This window comes from Vanellus vanellus (genome assembly GCF_965231255.1).
Source record: "Vanellus vanellus genome assembly, chromosome: Z".
Taxonomy (NCBI): Eukaryota; Metazoa; Chordata; class Aves; order Charadriiformes; family Charadriidae; genus Vanellus; species Vanellus vanellus.
The window spans coordinates 13,408,609-13,428,938 of NC_138908.1; the positions used below are offsets into that span (position 1 = coordinate 13,408,609).

At 40.8% G+C, this 20,330-nt stretch overlaps 1 protein-coding gene across 2 annotated transcripts in view; it reads left to right on the plus strand.

Annotated features, from left to right (window-relative positions):
• The first annotated feature begins 366 nt into the window (after nt 1-366).
• The window catches only part of TEK (TEK receptor tyrosine kinase), a 42,687-nt gene continuing 22,723 nt past the window's right edge, over nt 367-20,330 (plus strand). The window contains exons 1-3 of one of the 2 annotated variants that reach the window (XM_082497241.1): nt 367-540; nt 13,837-14,148; nt 19,440-19,550. In XM_082497241.1, the coding sequence (XP_082353367.1) occupies nt 489-540; nt 13,837-14,148; nt 19,440-19,550 (475 nt within the window). In that variant the 5' untranslated portion in view covers nt 367-488. Of the gene's footprint in view, nt 541-13,836; nt 14,149-17,875; nt 17,988-19,439; nt 19,551-20,330 lie in introns of those variants that run through there. The other variant, XM_082497242.1, reaches the window with a different exon arrangement.

The following is a 20,330-nucleotide window of genomic DNA, read 5'->3' on the forward strand; positions in this document are numbered from 1 at the left end:
TAAGGGAAAAGATGATAGCACCCTGAGAAATTAGCAGATCTGCCCTTTGAGAAGGGGATGACACTTTCCACCTAGGTGGAGGACTTTCTACTTGCACTCTCCCGCCTGTTGGAGGATGCCATCATTGTTCCTGTTTTGCTGACTGTGACCAACAGCAGTCCCCTGCTTCTCCAGCAGCTCCAGATAACTGTTTTGATGTATTGCTGGATGGACAGGATTTGCACTGCCCTGCAGTCCTGCTGATACAAAAAATGCCTTTAAGATCCTGCCTTTCCCATCCTAATCTACAAAGGAAACAGGAAAAAGGAACTTAAACTCCCTGTACTCAGACAGCAATGAGACTGTTCCAGCCTGCTCCAGCGCTGTGATTTCTTGCCTGTGACTTGTAAACAGCGTACCATGCAGAGGAGTAACCAGTAAACGTCTACCCCGAGAAAAGGCTACTCCATGTGCGACTGTAGGAACTGGATGGATAAATTTTGGAAAGCATGGACCCTTTAGCACATCTAGTTCTCTACGGATTCAGCCTGATGATTTCAGGTAAGCCTTTGCTTTAATGTCTGTAGTCGACCTGTCATGTCTTTCTCGTTTCTCACATGATGTGCAGGCAGAACGCATGACTCTCTACTCCTTACTCCAGCACTTATCTTTATTGATTCGAGTATTTGTGTTTGTTTCAGTGAGACTACTTATCTCTGTGCAGTGCTCTCACAGGACTGTGGCCAAGCTACTGGGAAGGTTTTAGCTACATGTAGAATCTGCTGCTACCTCTTGTTAATTGTTGAAGTCATTTGTTGACACATACGCGCATCACAACAGGGTTTCTCCTCTGCCTTGTGGTACTAACTTTTTCATAAAGCTCGTTACTTTAAAAACATTGATGTCTTTCCCCAAGAATACCTGCTCTAAATACAGAATAAATGTTGACTTTTTCTGTGACTGACTTTATGAACTGGCTGAGCAGTGGGAAATGTTGACGTTTCTAGGCATTCCCGTATCTGATTTTAGACAAGTTTTTATACAAGATTCCACAACTGGTATCTAGATGAAATTCAGTGGACAAGAAGGGCAGAATAATGTACATTATATAAGATCAATTAATAACACTTCAAATATAGCTAAAGAATAATTCAGTATTATGAGCAAATATCATTAGTTCAGCAAGCCAGAAGTTAGCCATAAGATACATCTGCAGAAAGGTATACAGTAAGATTATACTAATGCAAATTTAGTTTACAGTATTCAGAGTATTAATGTTAGAGGTGCTTGGCTGAAACTATCACAAGCAGAGCCCTGAGGAAGCCTGCACCCTTCCCACCGGATTCTTAGTTGCTCAGAATTTTAGTATTGCTTTTACCATCCATATTTTGATTTTCTAGACAGTTTCTTCAGGATAATACCAAGGAAAATCTGTGAAAGAGAAGTACAACTCACAGAATAATCTTAGACTCTAAAGTCACTCCGAACCATTTCATTGAGATATACATAAGGTGTTACAGTCCATCTCACAGTAAAAAGGTAATGTGCTGTAACACAATGAAAACCAGAATGTAGCAAGAAAAAGCAGGAGTCTTCACTGCGATGTAACTCGCTTTACAATTTCCAGATCTTCCTGATTACCAGCACGTTAATAGCTAAGCGAGATTATGAACAGATGAGTATGAGATGTTAATTCTGGCATCTTTAAAATACTAGAGATTAATACAGGCCAAAAAAAAATGTGTTTAAAATCTGCTGAATGCGTGTCTGGAAGCATTCGTATCTAGCCATTGCTGTAACAGGCTGTGTATTGTTTACCAATTCCTCTTTTGTGGCTTAAGTTACTTGATTGCTTAGCTGCACACTGATTCAAACTCAGATCACTTCCAGCTTTTCGCTTTAAGGAGATACTTGGTGCTGTAAGCGTTATGGATGGAGAAGAACAAAAAGCCCAGTTACCACGACTCTTTGCCTCTTTCCCATTTCTCTACGTGATGACATGTACCTGATTGACACAGAAACAATCATTAAGTCACAAGTCGGCTGCAGAGATTAGCTATAAACATGGACAGTGCCGACAGCTCAGTACTGACGAGCTGCCGGTCACTGCCTTTTCCACAGGGGCTGACCAGCGAGGTGTGTGCTGTAGTCACACCCATCTCAATAGATCTGTCAGCTTTCCCGCTTTTGTTTGAGAATGATATCATGTTTCCTGGGGCGAGCGGTGGAAGACAATGCGAGCCCGCTTTCCTCTAGATACTGCAGGCGGAGTTCAGGAAAGCAGGACTGACATTCCCCAAGCAGGGGAGGCATTACACTCAGCGCAGACAGAGAACTGGCTTAGCCTCGTCCCCAGCGAGCGTGGGCTACTCTGGGTGTGTTGCTGGGTCGGCACAAAATCCACTCCACCCTTTTCCAAGGTGAAGGCTTGGCTCTCGTTACGAGAAATGGCCTTCGATTTAATGTGTTGTTTTTTTTTTTCATTTTTAATAACAGTACTCCATTCACAGCTAGAGCTAAAGAACTGATTTGGAAGGTAACCCTCAAATACACAAAAATGCTCGCTTTTGCACTGTGTATACAGTCACTCCTTGCCATAGCAAATGTTCAATTAAATTGACAAGGGGTTGAATTTAATCCTGTTAGGATTCTTGAAACTAGAATGAGCATTACCACATGTTTTTCTTTTGGTTGATTCTACCCCATAAAACATTTTGTAGAATCAAAAGGATCCTGGCATCCATCCTGAAGTATGGATTCAGACCCCAGGGTTGTGGCTAGGTATAATATGTTAAGTCCTGACCAAAGAAGAGCCACAGACTCACCCATTCCCTTGGAACGCTCAGGACAAAGCAAGGAATGAACATCAGGACTTGCCCTTTGCCTCTTAACAGCCTCAGATGGTCTGGAAAGTTGCTTGCAGCTTCACACAGTGGGCTAACTCTCAGAAATGTTCATGTGTGAGCCTTATTTTAGCAAGATAGCCACTGTCAGTAAGAGATTTGTGGAAACCAGCAACAATTAAAACCAGTTTCAAGCACATTTCTCTGACTGTTTCTGGCAGGAAACAAATATATTGTCAAATGTCTTCATTCTCCAAGACAGAGTCTTCTGTGCTATAGCTTTGCTCTACCAATAATCTTATATCCAGTGGGTTTCTAAAAATACTGGATTTTTTTGTGTGTGTGTTTTAGCTGTTGGACCCATATATGGTAAAAGACTCAAAAGGTTATATTAGCCTTTTACAAAAGGGTAACAGTGAAGCTAACAGTGTAGTGGCATTCATCCCTTGCATTTTCCTTGGGATCAGTAGGTGTTATGAAAAAAAAACCCAAACCATAAATTGTATATATTATCATCAATATGTGACTCATTTACATATTTAGAAAGTTAAGCAGTTTTTAACATACATTACCAGACACACAAACACCATTATAACCATAGACTCATAGAACGATTTAGATTGGAAGGGACCTTAAAGATCATCGAGTTCCACCCTCCCTGCCATGGGACACCTCCCACTAGACCAGGTTGCTCAGAGCCCCATCCAACCTGGCCTTGAATGCCTCCAGGGATGGGACATCCACAGCTTCCCTGGGAAACCTCTTCCAGTGTCTCACCACCCTCACAGTAAAGAATTTATTCTTGATATTTAATCTAAATCTGCCCCCTTTCAGTTTAAAACCATTACCCCTTGTCCTATTGCTACACTCCCTGATCAAGAGTCCCTCTCCATCTTTCTTGTAGGCCCCCTTTAGCTACTGGAAGGGGCTATAAGGTCTCCCCGGAGCTTTCTCTTCTCCAGGCTGAACGGCCCCAACTCTCTCAGCCTGTCCTCACAGGAGAGAGTCTCCAGCCCTCTCATCATCTTTGTAGCCCTGCTCTGGACCCGCTCCAACAGGTCCATGTTCTTCTTATGTTGGGGCTCCAGAGCCAGACGCAGTACTCCAGGTGGGGTCTCAACAGAGTGGAGTAGGGGGACAGAATCACCTCCCTCGACCTGCTGGCCACACTTCTGATGCAGCCCAGGGTGTGGTTGGGTAATGCCATAGGCTCTGCAACATTACAAGAAATCATTATTTTTAATTAGATTAGAAAGTTCTAATAATTCTGTTTCAAGATTTGTTTTCCTCTTGTGAAGCCTAACAACCTAAAGAAAACCTCTGGTTAACACATGCCTGTGACAGTGAACATAAGTGTCATTCTTCACATAATTAAAAGGAGTAAGGCCTGTGTGAGTATCTTCAAATATGCTGTTGTCAGACCAAAATGGCACCTAAACTTCAAATAGTCTGTCCTATGGTTGCGGAGCTGGGGTTTTCAGCCTCCCACAGCCAAACACTGGACATAAACCACATTTGAGCTTTTAACTTCAGGTATTTCAAAACTATGCTGACTGGATATCACATTGACACACAACCTTTCGGACACCTAAATTATCAAACTGCTAAGGTGAATTGCAAGACAAATTTTTAAATTAATTTCATCTCTGTTCCTGAAGTGTATTTTTTTGGTGAGACCCAGCAATTGCACCTGCCTGCCACACCTAGGTTATCTACCCAGAGGGAACAGTATCCTGGTGCCTTTTTCATAAGTCTGAAATTTACACGAAATTTAGACTCTTCTTGAGATGTAGCCTTCACCTAACCCACAAATGACGGGACTGCCACAGGAATCACTGGTTGAATCTCTGACCTGCTGAATGTTGGTATTTCTGAACAGTTGTCTTAGGATGCTTATGACTACAAAATCAATGGATTTGTCTTATTGGTGAAAGAGAGCTGTTCTGGTTTAGTTACATTGTTGGCTATATGTTTGCAAAGAAAAAACGTTCCCGCTGTGACCTAATTCATTGCTCCCTAACTCTGCAGCTGGAAGCCAAAAACAACAGCTCCAGCCTGGGCAGACAACTCTGTGCACCTACCCTAAGTGGAATTACAAAAGTGGGCTGATAATCTCCAGTTCTTTTATTTTTTTAGCTTTAGAATTTGCTTTTGGTTCAGACCTAGTGAGAGGTAGAGTAGCTCTCAGGAAGCCTGTGTTCCCAAAGGCCACTTCAGCAGCTGGGAATAGTCAGGAGTGAAAAGGCATTGCATCAGACCCGAAGGAATCAAAATAAAAGGGTGAAATGAAATCACACTACATTCACAACTGTTAACATATGCTATTGTTTTAGACGCAGATTTCATATATATATATGTATGTATAGTAGATTGTTTGTGTATACAGTCATAATTAACTGGTTGGATGGATTACTTTTTTGCTGAAATTTCATTTCAGGAAAAAAAATCAAAGTTGTAACATTTTGCAGAGGTGGTCTGGTACCAACAAGAATTTCATCAGGAAGACTTTAGGAGCCCAGGGAGCATAGAAGTCTGAGGAACTGGTGGTAGCTGAGCAGCTGGCTTTAAGGCAGGGCAGATGTGGACTTGGTCCTTCATATGCTCACAGTGAGAACTACCTGGGTTGGAAACCTGCTCTGTATCGGTCACATAGACTTGGGCCTGCTTGGCCCAGACCTGTCACTTAAACACACAACCCCCCCTGTTCACCTTTCCATGGAAGACCTTGGAAAGTCATTGTGGTGTGGAGGGTGTTGGGTAGGTACAGAAGAAATGAACCAAAAATGGATGCACTTACCACTTGTGTGAGACAGAGGTATAGTTCCATGGTCAGCTCCCACTGTGATGTAAAATCTATCTGGGACTGGAGGGATGAAAATCTTAGAGAAATTGCAATGAAGAACTGTCCTCCAAAGATGCTGCGTACCCTGTGCTAGTGGCAAGATTGCATTTAGGATGATGTTCCACTGTGGTTTGAGTGGAGACACATAGCAAAGAACCAGCCTGTGTCTGAACTGAAGACTTTTCTGTAAGGAGTTTAAAAAGCTGATTGTTTTTTAGGGTACAGATTTCATAACTGTTCTCCAACTAACACCCAAACAAAGAACATGCACTAATAATGTTAAACAAGTGTTATATCATAAGGAAGTAAAAACAACCATCAAAATTCATTTTGTAATTCATCACTAGGAAACGCAAGCACATTTAGGGTGTGCAGATATTAGCCTTTTACTAAGTTCTGAAAGGATTTTTGAAAGACAGGTCCACAAATGACATTTCTGTATTCAGAAATTTTGCTTGCCTGTTATTTATTTATTTTTGCATTGTGTCAGCCTGTCTAATGAAGTGGCCTGGTTAATTACCCCTTCAGAGTGCAACAAGTCCCTCTCGACAATGTAGTTCCGTCTGCGTTGATACACCCTATGAAGATTAACTGATTACCTATGTCATTTTCCATACTTCAGCTCAGCACATGCGCGCAAACAACACATGGTAGACATATCCGGTATACATACTAGATTCATAATGAAACTTACAAGAACTGCCCGTGTTATGGACATATTTATTCTGGCTTGCAAGTAGCTTTCTTGACAGTAGTACCCGTATTTGGCTAGCTGCAAATCCAGCCAGATGCAGCTGAGCTACAAGCCTGTCCTACTCGAGCTTTCCCACATTCCTCGTCCTTTTTCAGCATTACCTAGCACATTGTCAGCTCGTTGTTCAACAGGAAATTTCTGCTGATATGTTGTTTTCTGCTTTACTTCCTTATGGTCAACCAGGCCTAAGGAGAAGTCATGAGAAAGTGTCTTTCTACATTTTGATTACTTATACACACACACACACATATTTAGGCACCCTCACTGGGAACCCCCCCCCCCCCCAAGCTGCACCAGTGTTTCTCTTCTAGCTTTTTCACCTTAAAAGATTGCTTTGATGGGTTGTGAAACAACTGAAATGCAGAGAAAACAATTTAACTCTATTTTACAAGAAGTCATTTGCATTTCCTTCAGCTGCTCCTGGTGTACCCAAGGGCCCGTAAGAAACCATTGGCCCTAGCAGATTTGACAGACTATTTTATTTTTCCCACTTGGGCTCTGGTCTTCCCACTACTACTGAGTAGCAAAGTGATGTTCTTTCACTAATTTTTTGTCTCCTGTTAGTTTCACAATACCTTCCTTCCACAAATAATGCCCTATTCCTAAGTGCAAGAGGTCTCAGTATTCTTTGAGCTGTGAGTCGTCGGACAGTGGCCCCCAATAGCATCACGTAAGATAGAAGCATTAAGATTCTTTCCATGGACAACAAGATACGTTTTATTGGCAAAGCTGACTTTTTGCTCATTTATGATCTGTTTTTCAGCAGCATTTCTGTCTCTCTCTTTTTTTGCCCTGCTGCTGCTGCCATGTGGCCGAGAATCTTAATCTGTTTGGGTAATAATAATTTCAGCCTTGTTTTCCTGTGGAGGACTGAGCTGTCAGAGGAGAACTTGACTCACTGGGAGAAATTACCTGAGCTGCTGCTATCCCTGTATCCCACACGAAGTGTCCAGGACACTAAGAGACTACTGATCCCGTAAAATGAATGTGTGATTTCAAAGTCCCCCGAAATTATTTATTTTTTTAGAGAATGAATAAAAAATAACCAAGATTGATGAGAGAAATGTTGAATGCACAGAAAAAGTTGAAATAAAGATTGTCAAAGTGGTATATGTTCCACTCCCCATATGAAAAATATCCCCAAACAGCTAATGTTTTGGCTTAGTTTCTGACTAGATTTAATATTAAGTATGGGGTACTCTACCTTTTCTTTTTCTTTTTTTTTTCTTAAAAGGAGTGGAGACATGGGGATTGGGTCTCTATTTTGTTAACTTCATATTTCACTTACATTATTTTCTTTCTGATTATCTTCTAAATTAGCTAATTAGTTAATAAAAAAAAATCGGTGTAATTTATTCAGTACTTCAATAAGAATTAATCAAACGCTGTACTTTTTCAGCAAAATTGCTTACATGATTGCCATTTTTATTCCTAAACACATTCATTACATTCTTTTAATCGTGTGTGTGATTTTATACAGAAAATACAATCAAGGAGGGTACAGCTGAACTTGTAACTAAAAAACAAGACTCAATGAGAAATACTGAGGTGCAGGCTATTTAGCAAATTAGGCTTGTTCTAAATCAAAACCTTATTCTTTCAAGCAAAGGGAGTGTTTGGTATTGTTTTTTTAAGAGACTTGAAGGAGAAGGGGTTGATGACTTCACAGACTGGGATATATGCCTCCTTCAGTCTCAAAACGATTTTTAAATCCTGCAGTGAGTGTCATATGCAACTGATGGTTTTACTTTCAGCATAACACCAAACCTAAGCTAAGCACAGATTCTGTTTTTTCCCTGCTTGTATAGTATCTATATGTTTTACATTCATATTCCCAGACAGTCACTAGCAGAAATAATTTGTGCTCCAAGAAGTAACAGTCAAAAAAATAAGAATGGCCTAAGCATATCAAATTACAGCACCTTTTATTCCCCTTGCTTCATCTGACGAAAAAAAAAAAAAGGGTGGGATTTACTGGAATTTTCTGTCCTCCTCTCTTCTTTTAAATAATTAGTACTTTAAAAGTATTAATCTTTCCACTTACCTTTTACCACAGCTCTTCTTTTTCCTATATTAAGCTCCAAATGCCAAGGGAAGGACTTCCAGCTTATAGTCACTTCAAGCAATTAATAATAAAACTCTACAAATATAAGGAATATAAATACCTCACTAGATTTATAATGTCTAAAGAATGTCTGCCCTTCCACTACTACTCAGTATTAATTAATAGCTAAAACATTTACTCAGAAATTTGCATTCTCAATACACCTTGCAAATACACCACTGATAAATGTCTTTGGGGGCCAGTGGAGTATGGTGGTCCTTTACCTGGGTGGAACTGACCACTGGCTGCTTGCTATGGTAGAGGAGCGTTAGCCACCTCGCAGTAATGAACACTTTTCCAATTAACAGGCAATTGTGCAAAGGCCTTACATTAGGTACAAATTGTCTTGAACATTTCTGTGATTTCCTGGGAACCAGACAAGGGTTAACAATGTAAAACTGGAAGTATTTGGGCAGGGACTTTCTGAGACAAAAGGACAAATCATAACCCTTTTCTCTTCTCATAAGAGTTGCTGTGTGTGCTCATCCAGAGGGTAGTGGTCAACAGCTCAATGTCTAGATGGAGCTCAGTGAGAAGTGGTGTCCCTCAGGGGTCTGTATTGGGACTGGTACTGTTCAATGTCTTCATCAATAACACAGACAGTGGTATAGAGTGCACCTCCAGCAAATTTGTAGGTGACACCAACGTGAGTGATGTGGTTGACTTGCCTGAAGGGCAGGATGCCACCCAGAGAGACCTGGAAAAGCTTGAGAAGTAGGCCCATGTGAACCTCATGAGGTTCAACAAGGCTAAGTCCAGGGTTCTGCATGTTGGTCAGAGCAACGCCTGATATCAACACAGACTGGGGGATGAAGGGATTGAGAGCAGCCCTGTTGAGAAGGACTTGGGGGTACTGGTGGTTGGAAAGCTGGATACGAGCAGCACTGTGCACTTGCAGCTCAGAAAGCCAACTACATCCTGGGCTGCATCAAATGAAGCGTGGCCAGCAGGTCAAGGGAGGTGATTCTGCCCCTCTACTCTGCTCTGATGAGGCCCCACCTGGAGTACTGCATCCAGCTCTGGAGCCTCCAACATAAGAAGGACATGGACTTGTTGGAGCAGGTCTGGAGGAGGGCCACAAAAATGATCAGAGGACTGGAACACCTCTCCAGTGTGGACTGGGTGAGAGAGCTGGGGTCGCTCAGCCTGGAGAAGAGAATGCTCCAGGGAGACCTTATAGAGGACTTTCAGTACTTAAAGAAGGCTTCTAAGAAAGAAGAGACAAGTTTTTTAGCAGGGCCTGTTGTGATAGGACAGGGGATAATGGTTTTAAACTAAAAGATGTAGATTCAGACTCTATATAAGGAAGACAGTGGTGAGAGACTGGAACAGGTTTCCCAGGGAAGCTGTGGATGCCCCATCCCTGGAGACATTCAAGGTCAGATTGGACAGGGCTCTGAGCAATCTGATATAGTTGAAGATGTCCCTGCTTATTGCAGGGAATTTGGACTAGATGATTTTTAAAGGTCCCTTCCAACCTAAACTATTCTATGATTCTATGATTCCATGTTCCATGGCATTAAATTATCTCAGTTCAAGATGGCCACATTGTTTTATTCCCAAACTACCGTCCAATCTAGGGAAGTGAGGTTTTAAACTTTATCAGAGACTTTTGTCTCTTTGAGCAGACCTGTGTCTGGGATGCGTTCCAGGGGATTTGAGAGCTGTTTCTTCCAGCTGGTCCTGGCTGAGTTTTGCAGGTGCAACACAGCACAGAAAACGTGATGACTGTGTGCCTGTATGAAAGGCAATTTGGTAGGGAATTACAACACACAGGGGCTGCAGAGACAGTATGATACACACTTATTATCTGTTCTGCACAATTTCCCCAGGCAAATATGTACTAGGGAAGCTGTGAGAGATACAGCCAGCCACCTCCTAGCAAGAGAGAGCATAATCCTGTAGTTAGGAGTGGGCCAAGAGGAACTGCAAAGGTCTCTCTACATTCGTTTTGGTGTCTGTGTTATAGTAGGTGTGCCATTATTTAAACTTGCTGCCCTAGAGGATGCTATTTTCCCTGTTCTGGAAGGGCTCAAAGCACTGCACCACAATAAGTGTGTGTCAGAAACACCGGGCAATGAATCCTCTCTGCACGGCATCTCTGATTTCCAGCATCGGCCTTCTGCAAGTGCTCTCTCTGCTCAAAGTCTATTTGCACACGCAGCAAATTGCCTTCCTGACAAGGTCACTTCTTCAAGGACCAGGGCAGGAGTCAAAGGACATTTTCAAGGAAGCGCAGAGGACTGTCACTGGTACGGAGACAGGACGTTTCCTGTCTGCATTTGTTGTGCTTTTCCCAGAGAGCTAAATCCTGTTGTCCTTGTTTGGTCCTTACATACTCAAAGTCGTCATTAACATCAAGGGTAGGATTTGCTTAACTTTTGCCAGACTAGGTAAATTCCTTTTTAGCAAGGACAGTTGGGTTAGTTTAAGCTGCATTACCAGAGAGAGATGCTGTAGGAATACCTAAGCATAAAGCATACGTGGATTTTACACTTTTTTGTGTTGTTTTTTTTTTCCAAAATCTGAGGGCAGTAACTCCCCGTAGAGTCAAAGAAAGCCTTCCTATCACCTCAGAGGCGTTAGGCTGACATTAAAACACCAGTCATGCTACCTTCTGAGGTGAACCACTGAGCTGCCTTCACGTCAATGTGCTGCTAGCATGATTTTTTTTTTTCAAAATACACCTAAAGCATAGCTTTTCTTAGTGCAAAACTTTCAGTTGGATATATTTTGATTTCTGCTTGCAATATCTTCCAGCTGTGAAACCTTAGCTGCCACGTCATGCTCAGCGTATGGTTCCATACTTATGCATAGATATTACTCCCTTTGATACGCAGAAAGGCCTTCCAGAGTTTCTCCAGGAAGGCATGAAACACTGTGAAAATCTGTGCTCTATCTGCCTCACGCATGTCTGGATTACTCTGCAGTGTCTAATAAAACAAAAAAAACACCTATATTTAGACAATCAGAACACTATCCATCCACCAGTGGCTAGATTTTGATTCATCGGGAATAATCACAGGTGTAAATAAGCAGCAGGCCTGAGCTATGCTTGTTCTATACCTTGATTCCACTATTTGTATTACTACAAAGAAACAGAGAAATACGCAGCAAATGCCCTGAACCTGATATGATATTGCTTTGCTGTGTCTTGCATAGGGATCAAAGGCAACATGAAAGCTGGCCCTCAAAACTCAGACTTTTTGTACTGCCTTTTCTCAGTGCATTACAAGGTTGAGATGCAGGGGTGGAAAGAGGTGTTGTTTTCACCTTTGAATCTGTGTTGGAAGTCAGAAGAACAGAGAAATGGTAGAGAAATGGAACTGGAGCCCTGGAGAAGCAGCCATCCTCTGAAGGAGCCCATACCTCTGTGTCAGAAAGGCAGTTGCAGCTCTGTGCCCTGTGGATGGTGGGCAGAAATGTCAAAATATTTCATTTCTGATCTGCAGCACTGTGCCTGGCCTCAACACCGATAATCACATCAGGTCACGGAGTTTGGATCCAGGTTTGGTTCTCAGTTTCACAAAAGTTTGCAGAAATTAGGATCTTGCAATTTAAGATTTTAAGAATATCTCTACCTGGCACGTGATCGTTGCTGACACAAACTGAAGCCCTCTGCTTTCAATGTTGGTGACGGTTGAATTACCTCTGCCTTCAGCTGTTGCCTCAGACCCACAGAAAGAGCACAAATGTTCCTCATACAGAAGTAAAAATGTCGCAGTAAATGCCGTATGACATGAATGCGCAAGTCTGGCCTCATTTCTGCCACATACTTCTTTAACTTTGCTCGAATTTTTGTAACGCGCAGCAGGATGAATTGACTTCACTGACCTGCACCTTTGTGTAATGTTTGCTTTAAAGCCCGCCGCGTCCTTTCCTTTCCCGAAGCTTTCATTCCTCTGCTGTGTAACTGCAAGTTATCTGTGCTGGCACATTAAAGGGTGGCAGCGGTGGCAGCCGGGCTGGGTGTGGTGACTGTCAGTGTGCTGTCAAGATACTTCAGTCCCCAGAGCGGTTGCTGGCATTGAAAGCAGAGGAGGACCTCCTCCCTTGGCCCCGAGCACTGCGGAGACACACGCAAAGACTGCAGTCAGCACTGAGACCTTCTCACCCCCTTTATCTAAGGCTATACCCCTTCCTTCCACTCAGAGAAATGTTTGGAAGCTGAGTGGCGCTAAATATTGGGTCTTTCTGTGTAAATACAAAATACACTCGTGTCCAAAGCAGGAAAATAGTTGTGATGAATAAAAGAAACCAATTATTCTTCCTGTTTCAGCTGGAAAAAATGTTACTGTTTCCCTTCTCCTTACCCTGAATTTCAAAAGTAAAGGGAAACGCCTGTTATTCGCAAATTTTCTATTATAGGAGAGCTGTATTTCCCTCCTGCTACGTGCATTTGAACGACTAAATCTGTAGCGCTCTGCCAGAGACTGTTTTAATTAGGCTTGTATCTATCATTTTCAAAGAATTTCCATCTCCGTGTATTTCTGGCAGTTCCATTATCACAGGAGCCATTTAGATTGATTTAAGCCTAACCTCATAAAAAATGGTTTTACTAGTGCCCCCAGCTTGCTCCTCGTTTTTGAGAAAGCTTCCTTGTGCCATGGTTCTTGCCTCTGTCTGTTAGGGCTTTGAAAGTTTAACATGTAATCGTTATGAAATCATTAATCCAAATTCATAAAACAGCTGAGAAAAAAAGGCCTTTGAATGGTTGACATGAAATTATTATGAAATCATTATGCCAAATTCATGAAACAGTTAAAAAAAAAATACTCCAAGTGTTCAAAGTAGTACAAACTCCTATAAACTGAAAGACATATCTGCTTTACATCAATTCATACATATTAAATCCACATAAAGGACATAAACCAAACACTATTAAACTGACAACCTTATGACCTACTGAGCCTGTTACCAGCAAAGCACCATACTTGAGGCATTTATGTACATGTCTAACTATCCAAGGACCTATCTGCTTCTGCAAGTCATGTTTTTCCTTGGGCTTCTGCAACAACTTCTAAAAGAAACTCCACAAGTTTGCAAGGCTTATTTCCTCTTCTGAGAAGAACAAAATCCATCTGTTCATGACATAAAAAGCAAATCCGACATGACATAAAAAACAAACCAGTGTAACAGAATAGTTAGCTATTACTATTAGCTATCTACAGCCTTCCTATTTTGCACAAAAGCTGTGCAGGACACCAGCCAGAGAAACCCTGAGTTCTGGGTGAAAGAGCTTATCTGGTGGTTTGATTGGCCACATACTCAAACTCTGCAGTAAAATTTTTTCACTTGCTGCTTTTTTCCTTAGGTAAAGTGGAAGCGGCACTGGACCTCATACTGATCAATTCATTCCCTCTGGTGGGCAATTCCGAGACATCACTTATCTGTATCACTTCCAAATGGCGTTCCCGTGAGTCTATCACAATAGACCGAGACCAGGAAGATGTGACAAACCAGCACCGGGAACCTCTGGAAGTTAATGAAGATTCAAAGAGAGCCACAGCCAAAACAGTGGTGTGGAAGAGGGAACAGGCCAGTGAAACTATTGGAGCGTATTACTGTGAAGGGAAACTCAAGGATGAGGTGACAAGGATACATACCATGAAGATGCCGCTGGGAGGTACTGTATGGTGGTCAGATCTGAATTGTGCATGTCACTGGTTGCAGACAGGCAGTTATCCCTGATTGACACAAATGGGCACAAACGCGTCTCCAGAGCAGGCGAGGCAGACTCTGGAGTCAACAAAACCAGACCTGCCTCAAGCCCGTGTTTTTTTTCCTAAAGCTCAGAGACAAATGGTCGATGCTAGCTGCTAGTCATTTCCTCGTGGAAGTTAGTCAGACATCTGTAGGAATTCTGCCTGTATCTGGCTACTGCCAGGAACACAAAGTCAGGTGGCAAATAAGGTAAGTACTGGCTTCACTGACCCCATGAAAAAACACATATGGTGACTCCTGCACTGGGTTTTCACATCTCAGACCCCTGATTTCTAAACAAACTTCCATTTTAAAGTCTTTATAGGTCTCAGATGTAGATACCTAAACATCGCTATCCTTTTTTTTAATAAACGTGCAACCTGAGCCTAGAAAATAACTACCTTGCCTAAGGTTCAGTAAAACTACAGATCAGCAACATTGGATCTGCACAGTCTGTGTCAGTATGAAAAAAGCAAACAATCCCGCTCATCACTGGAAAGAAACTCCAGAGAAGTTTCCCAAAACCTCAGAAGGTTATTCACAAAAACTCACTATGGATTTCACTATTGACTCGGGTTTGGTTTTAAGGCTACGCATAGCAGAAAAAGCAAATATGGCAGGGAGCTGGTGGGATGAGAAGGTGGGGTTTCCAAGGTCCAGCACTCTAGTCATTAAATTACCTTTTCTTATGTGCAAAAATTCATTTGTCTCTGGACCTCATTAAGCTTCTGGGACAAGTTCCAAATCAGAGATCACAATAAACTACAAAAAAGTGTAAGAAATTTTGGCTAATTTTCTGCAGGAAATCAAGTTTTCAAAACTTTAGCAGACTTTTAGTAGACTTCACTGCATTGCTAATGCTTTGTGCCATGGCAGCTGGTCTGTGAGGAGGTTCAACAGATTTAATCTTTCTTTATAAGGTTTTAGTAAGAGCAATTATCATTGTTGGTATCTCCTAAAATTATATAGCAAATTTAGAAAAATGTCTATTTTTTATTATAAATCTCTATTTATTTCTTTTAGTATGGGAACGTTAGAAGAAAGGTGGGCAGGACAAGTGTATTTTTCTTTGGCTTATGTTTTCTCTGACCAAATGCGGTCTTTGAAGGGTTGGGTGGGTCATCAAGAAAGCTCTGCAGATGCAGGGTGACAACTCCCTTGTTTCAAAGGAGGCTGCAATGAGGAGGAGATAAGATAACAGTCCGTTCAAAGCCAATGTGACCCTGCCTGTGGCAGCATGCCAGCGAGCTGAGCACATCTCTGGCTGTCCTGCAGAACAGCCTCCACGGGTGGAAGAGCATCTTCTGAATCAATCAGTTTTTTGCACTTGGTATCTGTGGACCTAAAAGCAGAGAATTTAAAGTAATCAAACTTTGAGAGCTTCCTATGTGACAGTAGTTGTTCTAACCAGAAATAACACAACATTCACGCCAGCAGTAGGCAGGTTTCCTTGAATCATTTCTGGGTTTGAATGCATTTCTCAGATTTTCTCTGCAAAAGCTTTCACTCACGAAATTTGCACTAACAACAATTTGTCGGTGAAGGCATATAATGTAATCAGGTTAGCTGGGTGAGAAAGAGGCGCGACACAAATTCTCAAAGATATTAAAGTGCACAGAAAGAGGAAGAAGAGGTCAGTGAAGGACTGTGAGGTTTGGCAAAGCATCTGTAGTTGGAAAACAAGCCTTTTTTCCCCTTTACTGTTGTTGTCTGGATAATTTTTAAAGACAGAGTGTGCTTTTCAACACCAAATATTGAGCAAGAGTTGAAATGTGCAGTTTCCCATTGAGGACACAAAAGGCACGGGAAGGAGCAGCACTTCCGAAAATCCAGCCAATGTTTTGCAGCCTCAGGGCAAGAAGTTGGTGAAACACCCACTAAGTGTTAGTCATTTGGGTAGCCACACTGACTTTAGTGGGAACTCTCATCTGCCTGATTATGTACCTATTATCAGATATGCAGATACAGTGAAGATTTTTGCTGAGTAATATGTAAAGATAACAGGTTCATTTTTCTATTTTACTCTACAGATGTGCCATTCTGAAAGTAACAAGCCCATTCTTCTGAATTCTTTATATTTTAGCATTATGGTTGCATAAGTAATATTCACACACGCAATGAGAGGGAATAGATTATGCTTTATATGTGTATAGAGAGTGATGCTTATACTGAATACAGCACACATATCTAATACAGAACACTACATAGCCTGTTGTGCATCAAGTCAAATATAATTTATGCAATTTCTCTACACAATAAATGTGTATTTTCATATACAATATTGAGTTTCCCCCACAGAAACTCTCTAGAGTGGGCAAAGGGACAATAATGGCAATGCTGGCAACAGAGTATTATGGCACTTGCCCCGCAACTCAGTTCATTATGTCTCTATAAGGAATTGGCACACTCGAGATGTGAAATCATGAAATACAAGTCACAATCTAAAAATACGTTGGAACTGAGCCCACCAGGGAGTGTGGATGCCTTTCCATTGCAACCATACTCTGAAGAAAAAGTCTTGTGGTTAAGCTAAACAACATACAAAGAAAAGAAAATGGGAATACAAAAGTCTAATATCTTGTTAAAACAATGTAGTAATGCCTCACTAAATTTGGTTCAAAAAACACTTCAACTAAACCACTTAGGATCATTTATAACTAGCAATTCATTTTGGGGAAAGTTGTTGAATTTTCTTTTCCTAAATAGATCATGATTTCCACCATGCATTTGTTATTCATAAATAACTTCTAAGTCGGGAGCTGACAGTAAGTTGGGACTGCTTTCAGTTTTTGTTTGCCTGTTTCTAACGAGATCTTATTCCATTATTCTATATTAGAAATCTCTGTTTCTCTAAGACATAAGTTCAGATACGAGTGTGTAGGTAACATGGCAAATGCTCAGCAGATTCCCATACACGTGCTTAGTGCCGGAAAAGTCCTGCTGAAATCAACTGGATAGCACTTACAAAGGAATGAAAACATGTGGCAGAGGCTCAGAGCATAAACACTAGAACTGCACAGGGGATGGAAAGGCCATTCTGCAGACATTGTGAGTTTTCAATAATTGTCTTATTTCCAATCAGAAATAAAACATTAAAATTCTCAAGGAAATAAAATTCTGGGACAGAGGTTGGCTTGGATTGATAAAATGATAATCGATAATTTTACTCAAATTTTCTTTCTTTACATCACATAACATAATACAAAAAATTTGATTTTTAGTTAAAATGCCATCTGAAATGGAAGTATTAAAATGTTCTTTCCTCAAATATTGCATTTTCCCCCTCAGATTTTACAAAATCGTATTTTGGAGATACTAACATGGTTTCAGCCTCGTACAAACTTTGATGTAGCATCTATCTGCTCTGCTAGTTTTTCACAGCTCTATTATATATATGATATAACATGAAGTTAGTTCATAATTTTTTTCTCTGCTTTCTGACCCTATCTCTGTGTATTCCTTTGCCACCAAATTTCAACCACAGCCTTCAAATTTGTTTTCTGCCACCATTGGTATGAACCAAAGTATACTTTATTGACAGTTTTCTAAAAACGAACTGAAAAAAAGAAGCATGAGTATAGATAGATAAATGAATTTTTTTATGAATAAGTTGTCTAACATTCATACTAATTTGTGTATGTGTTCCTTAAACACAATATTCCCTGTGAAATAAGTGTGACTTTAATAGAAATGGAACCTGTGAAAATGCAGAAACGACTATGAGCATGAATGGCTCTTCAAGGATTCCTTCCATCTGAGCAGGTGGGTCTTTCTGGTGGAAAGGTCCCGTTCACCTTGCTGGGCAGGCAGGTGGGTGGCAACAGAACCAAGCTCCCAGGAGCTGAACAAAAACAAGATGCAGGATGGACTTACCCAAGAGGAACTTCTACTCTAGGGCTAGAGAGCCTCAAAAACAGAAAAAGAAAAGGGACTGGTGAAAATCAATGCCTCACTACCCTGGGTGATTTAGAAGGGAAAATAAAAAGGTGTGACTTTCTCACTCAGATAACGAGTTGAATAGTTTGGAAGTTAAGTTTGCCTAATTTTAGAAGAGTTTCTGTAATTTTTTTGCCGTATGACGTATCAATGACAGTATGGCATAAAAACTCCAAGATAAAAATGGTCAGAAAGCATGAATTTGTCCTCAAAGAACTTCACAGCTTTCCCTCGGAATTTTCTAACTAAAGGAAAGGAAGTGTCTTTAACTTCAAAGTTGTTTCAAAGTAATGTTGCAATTTAAATTATCATTTCACTGGTTTCAAAGAGTAATATTTCTTGAGATTTTTCTGTCCCTTCCCTAATTACCTTCTGATCTTTTTTCCCACTATTAATGATAAAGAAAATGAAAAAAAATTGTGAAAATACCTCTATCTACTACTTTCTTCTTTTCCTAAAATCAAGAGCTATAAACAATCTTATAAAAGTACTTTTCTGTTTAAGCAGGAAAATGAATTTCAATTTCCCAACTGGAAAATTGAAAAATATCACCGATCTAGACAGTTCCTCCCACAGAATTTTTATTTTAATTAAGCCACATTTTCAGATGAGTATATTTTAGTAAAATTACCACTGGCTGTCAATAGTTGTTTTTTTTTTCTTTTGCTCTTAGTGCAAGCCAACACTCTGGGTACTTACAGGGAGCATGGTGAACTAACACAAGCACAGACCCACTCTGTTGTACCACATCTCCCCCAGACCCTGCATGACTGTGGTCTCCTGAACTACCTTGACTGTTCTGCATCATAAAGCTCAAACAGAAGAGAACTGAGTCACTCAGGGTATTTGGTTGCCAATGCCAGTTTGTTCCCTACAATACGTTTTCCAGTACTTTATGCAGTCTGCTTTAAAAATGTTTCAGGGGATGAAGAAACTTGGGAAAGTGTTTTACAGCCAGTTGGAGCTCCTAGTCAGGGAGTGTTTCCAGTTACTCAGCCAAAAGCCTTTTTTTTTTTTTATTTTTATTTTTTTTATTTCATGCCCCTGTTTCTAGTAGCAGTCTGTTTTTTCAGGGTATAGGTGAGTCCTTTGTCTCTCCCAAAATATAGAGTTGACGTTGCTGGCGATAAGGAGTCAGTGTGTGTCCTAAAGAAATTTAAATGTCAAAATCTGAGTCAGGGTCATGCTATAAACCATGATCAGCTTTCGTCCCAGAGACCAGATAGAGACAACAACTGCTGCTATTTATGCCATAATTCTGTCCTTTTCTGTTTTCAGCCTCATTCCACCCGGTGGCACTAACTGTTACAGCAAATAAGGGAGAGCATGTGAATATTTCCTTCATCAGAATGGCAGCAAAAGAGGAAGATGCAGTGATCTACAAAAATGGTAATTAACCTTTCTCTCTTGTCTTTTCTCTTCCTGCTATCGTCTTAGCCAAATGCCATGTAACGGTTTTAAAGTGATTGCTGATGATGCCCATGCTGTGCAACTGGAGCAGAAGTAATTCCTCATGCATTTAATGTTCCCTAAAGGAGCCATTTGCCATAACCAATGTATTGAGCTGACCTGTTTCTCTTCTACCAGAATACCAAATTCTCTGTTTATACCTTTGCTTTGTTTCTCATTTTCATTTTGGATTTCCTTCTATCTGCCCTCATATATTTGCCTGGCTAATTTTAGCATCTTTTTTTTTTTTTGCTAAGCCACTGTGAAGGCCTCATTGCTGCATCTTTCTTTGCATTTCTACTGCTTTTCAAGTGCGTACCTTCCCTTCTTCAAATGGCTTTTAGAGGCTATTTAGATTCTATGATGTTCTTCAGGCTAAGAAATTAAGCACTAGTAAGCTGCTATTAGAAAGGCAAAACTGTCAACAAAACGTAATCCTTATTTCATTCAACTACAAAAATTAGTTTGTAAAATTTATGACACCAACTTTTCTATCTAACGTGGCACCTAAGTCTCGTCACCCGCTGTTCAGCTGTGTGTTGCTACTGCTTGACACTTGGAAGCACGTGCAGTTTGCTATCTGCCTCCTGTAGAAATGTAGGAAAATATTGGTCACTAAAACTCACAGTGTTTTCATACTTAGTCAGAATGTTAGACCCCAACAAACTACAGTTGTCAAAAGCACACATGATGTACTACTGCTCCATCTTTGTCTACTGA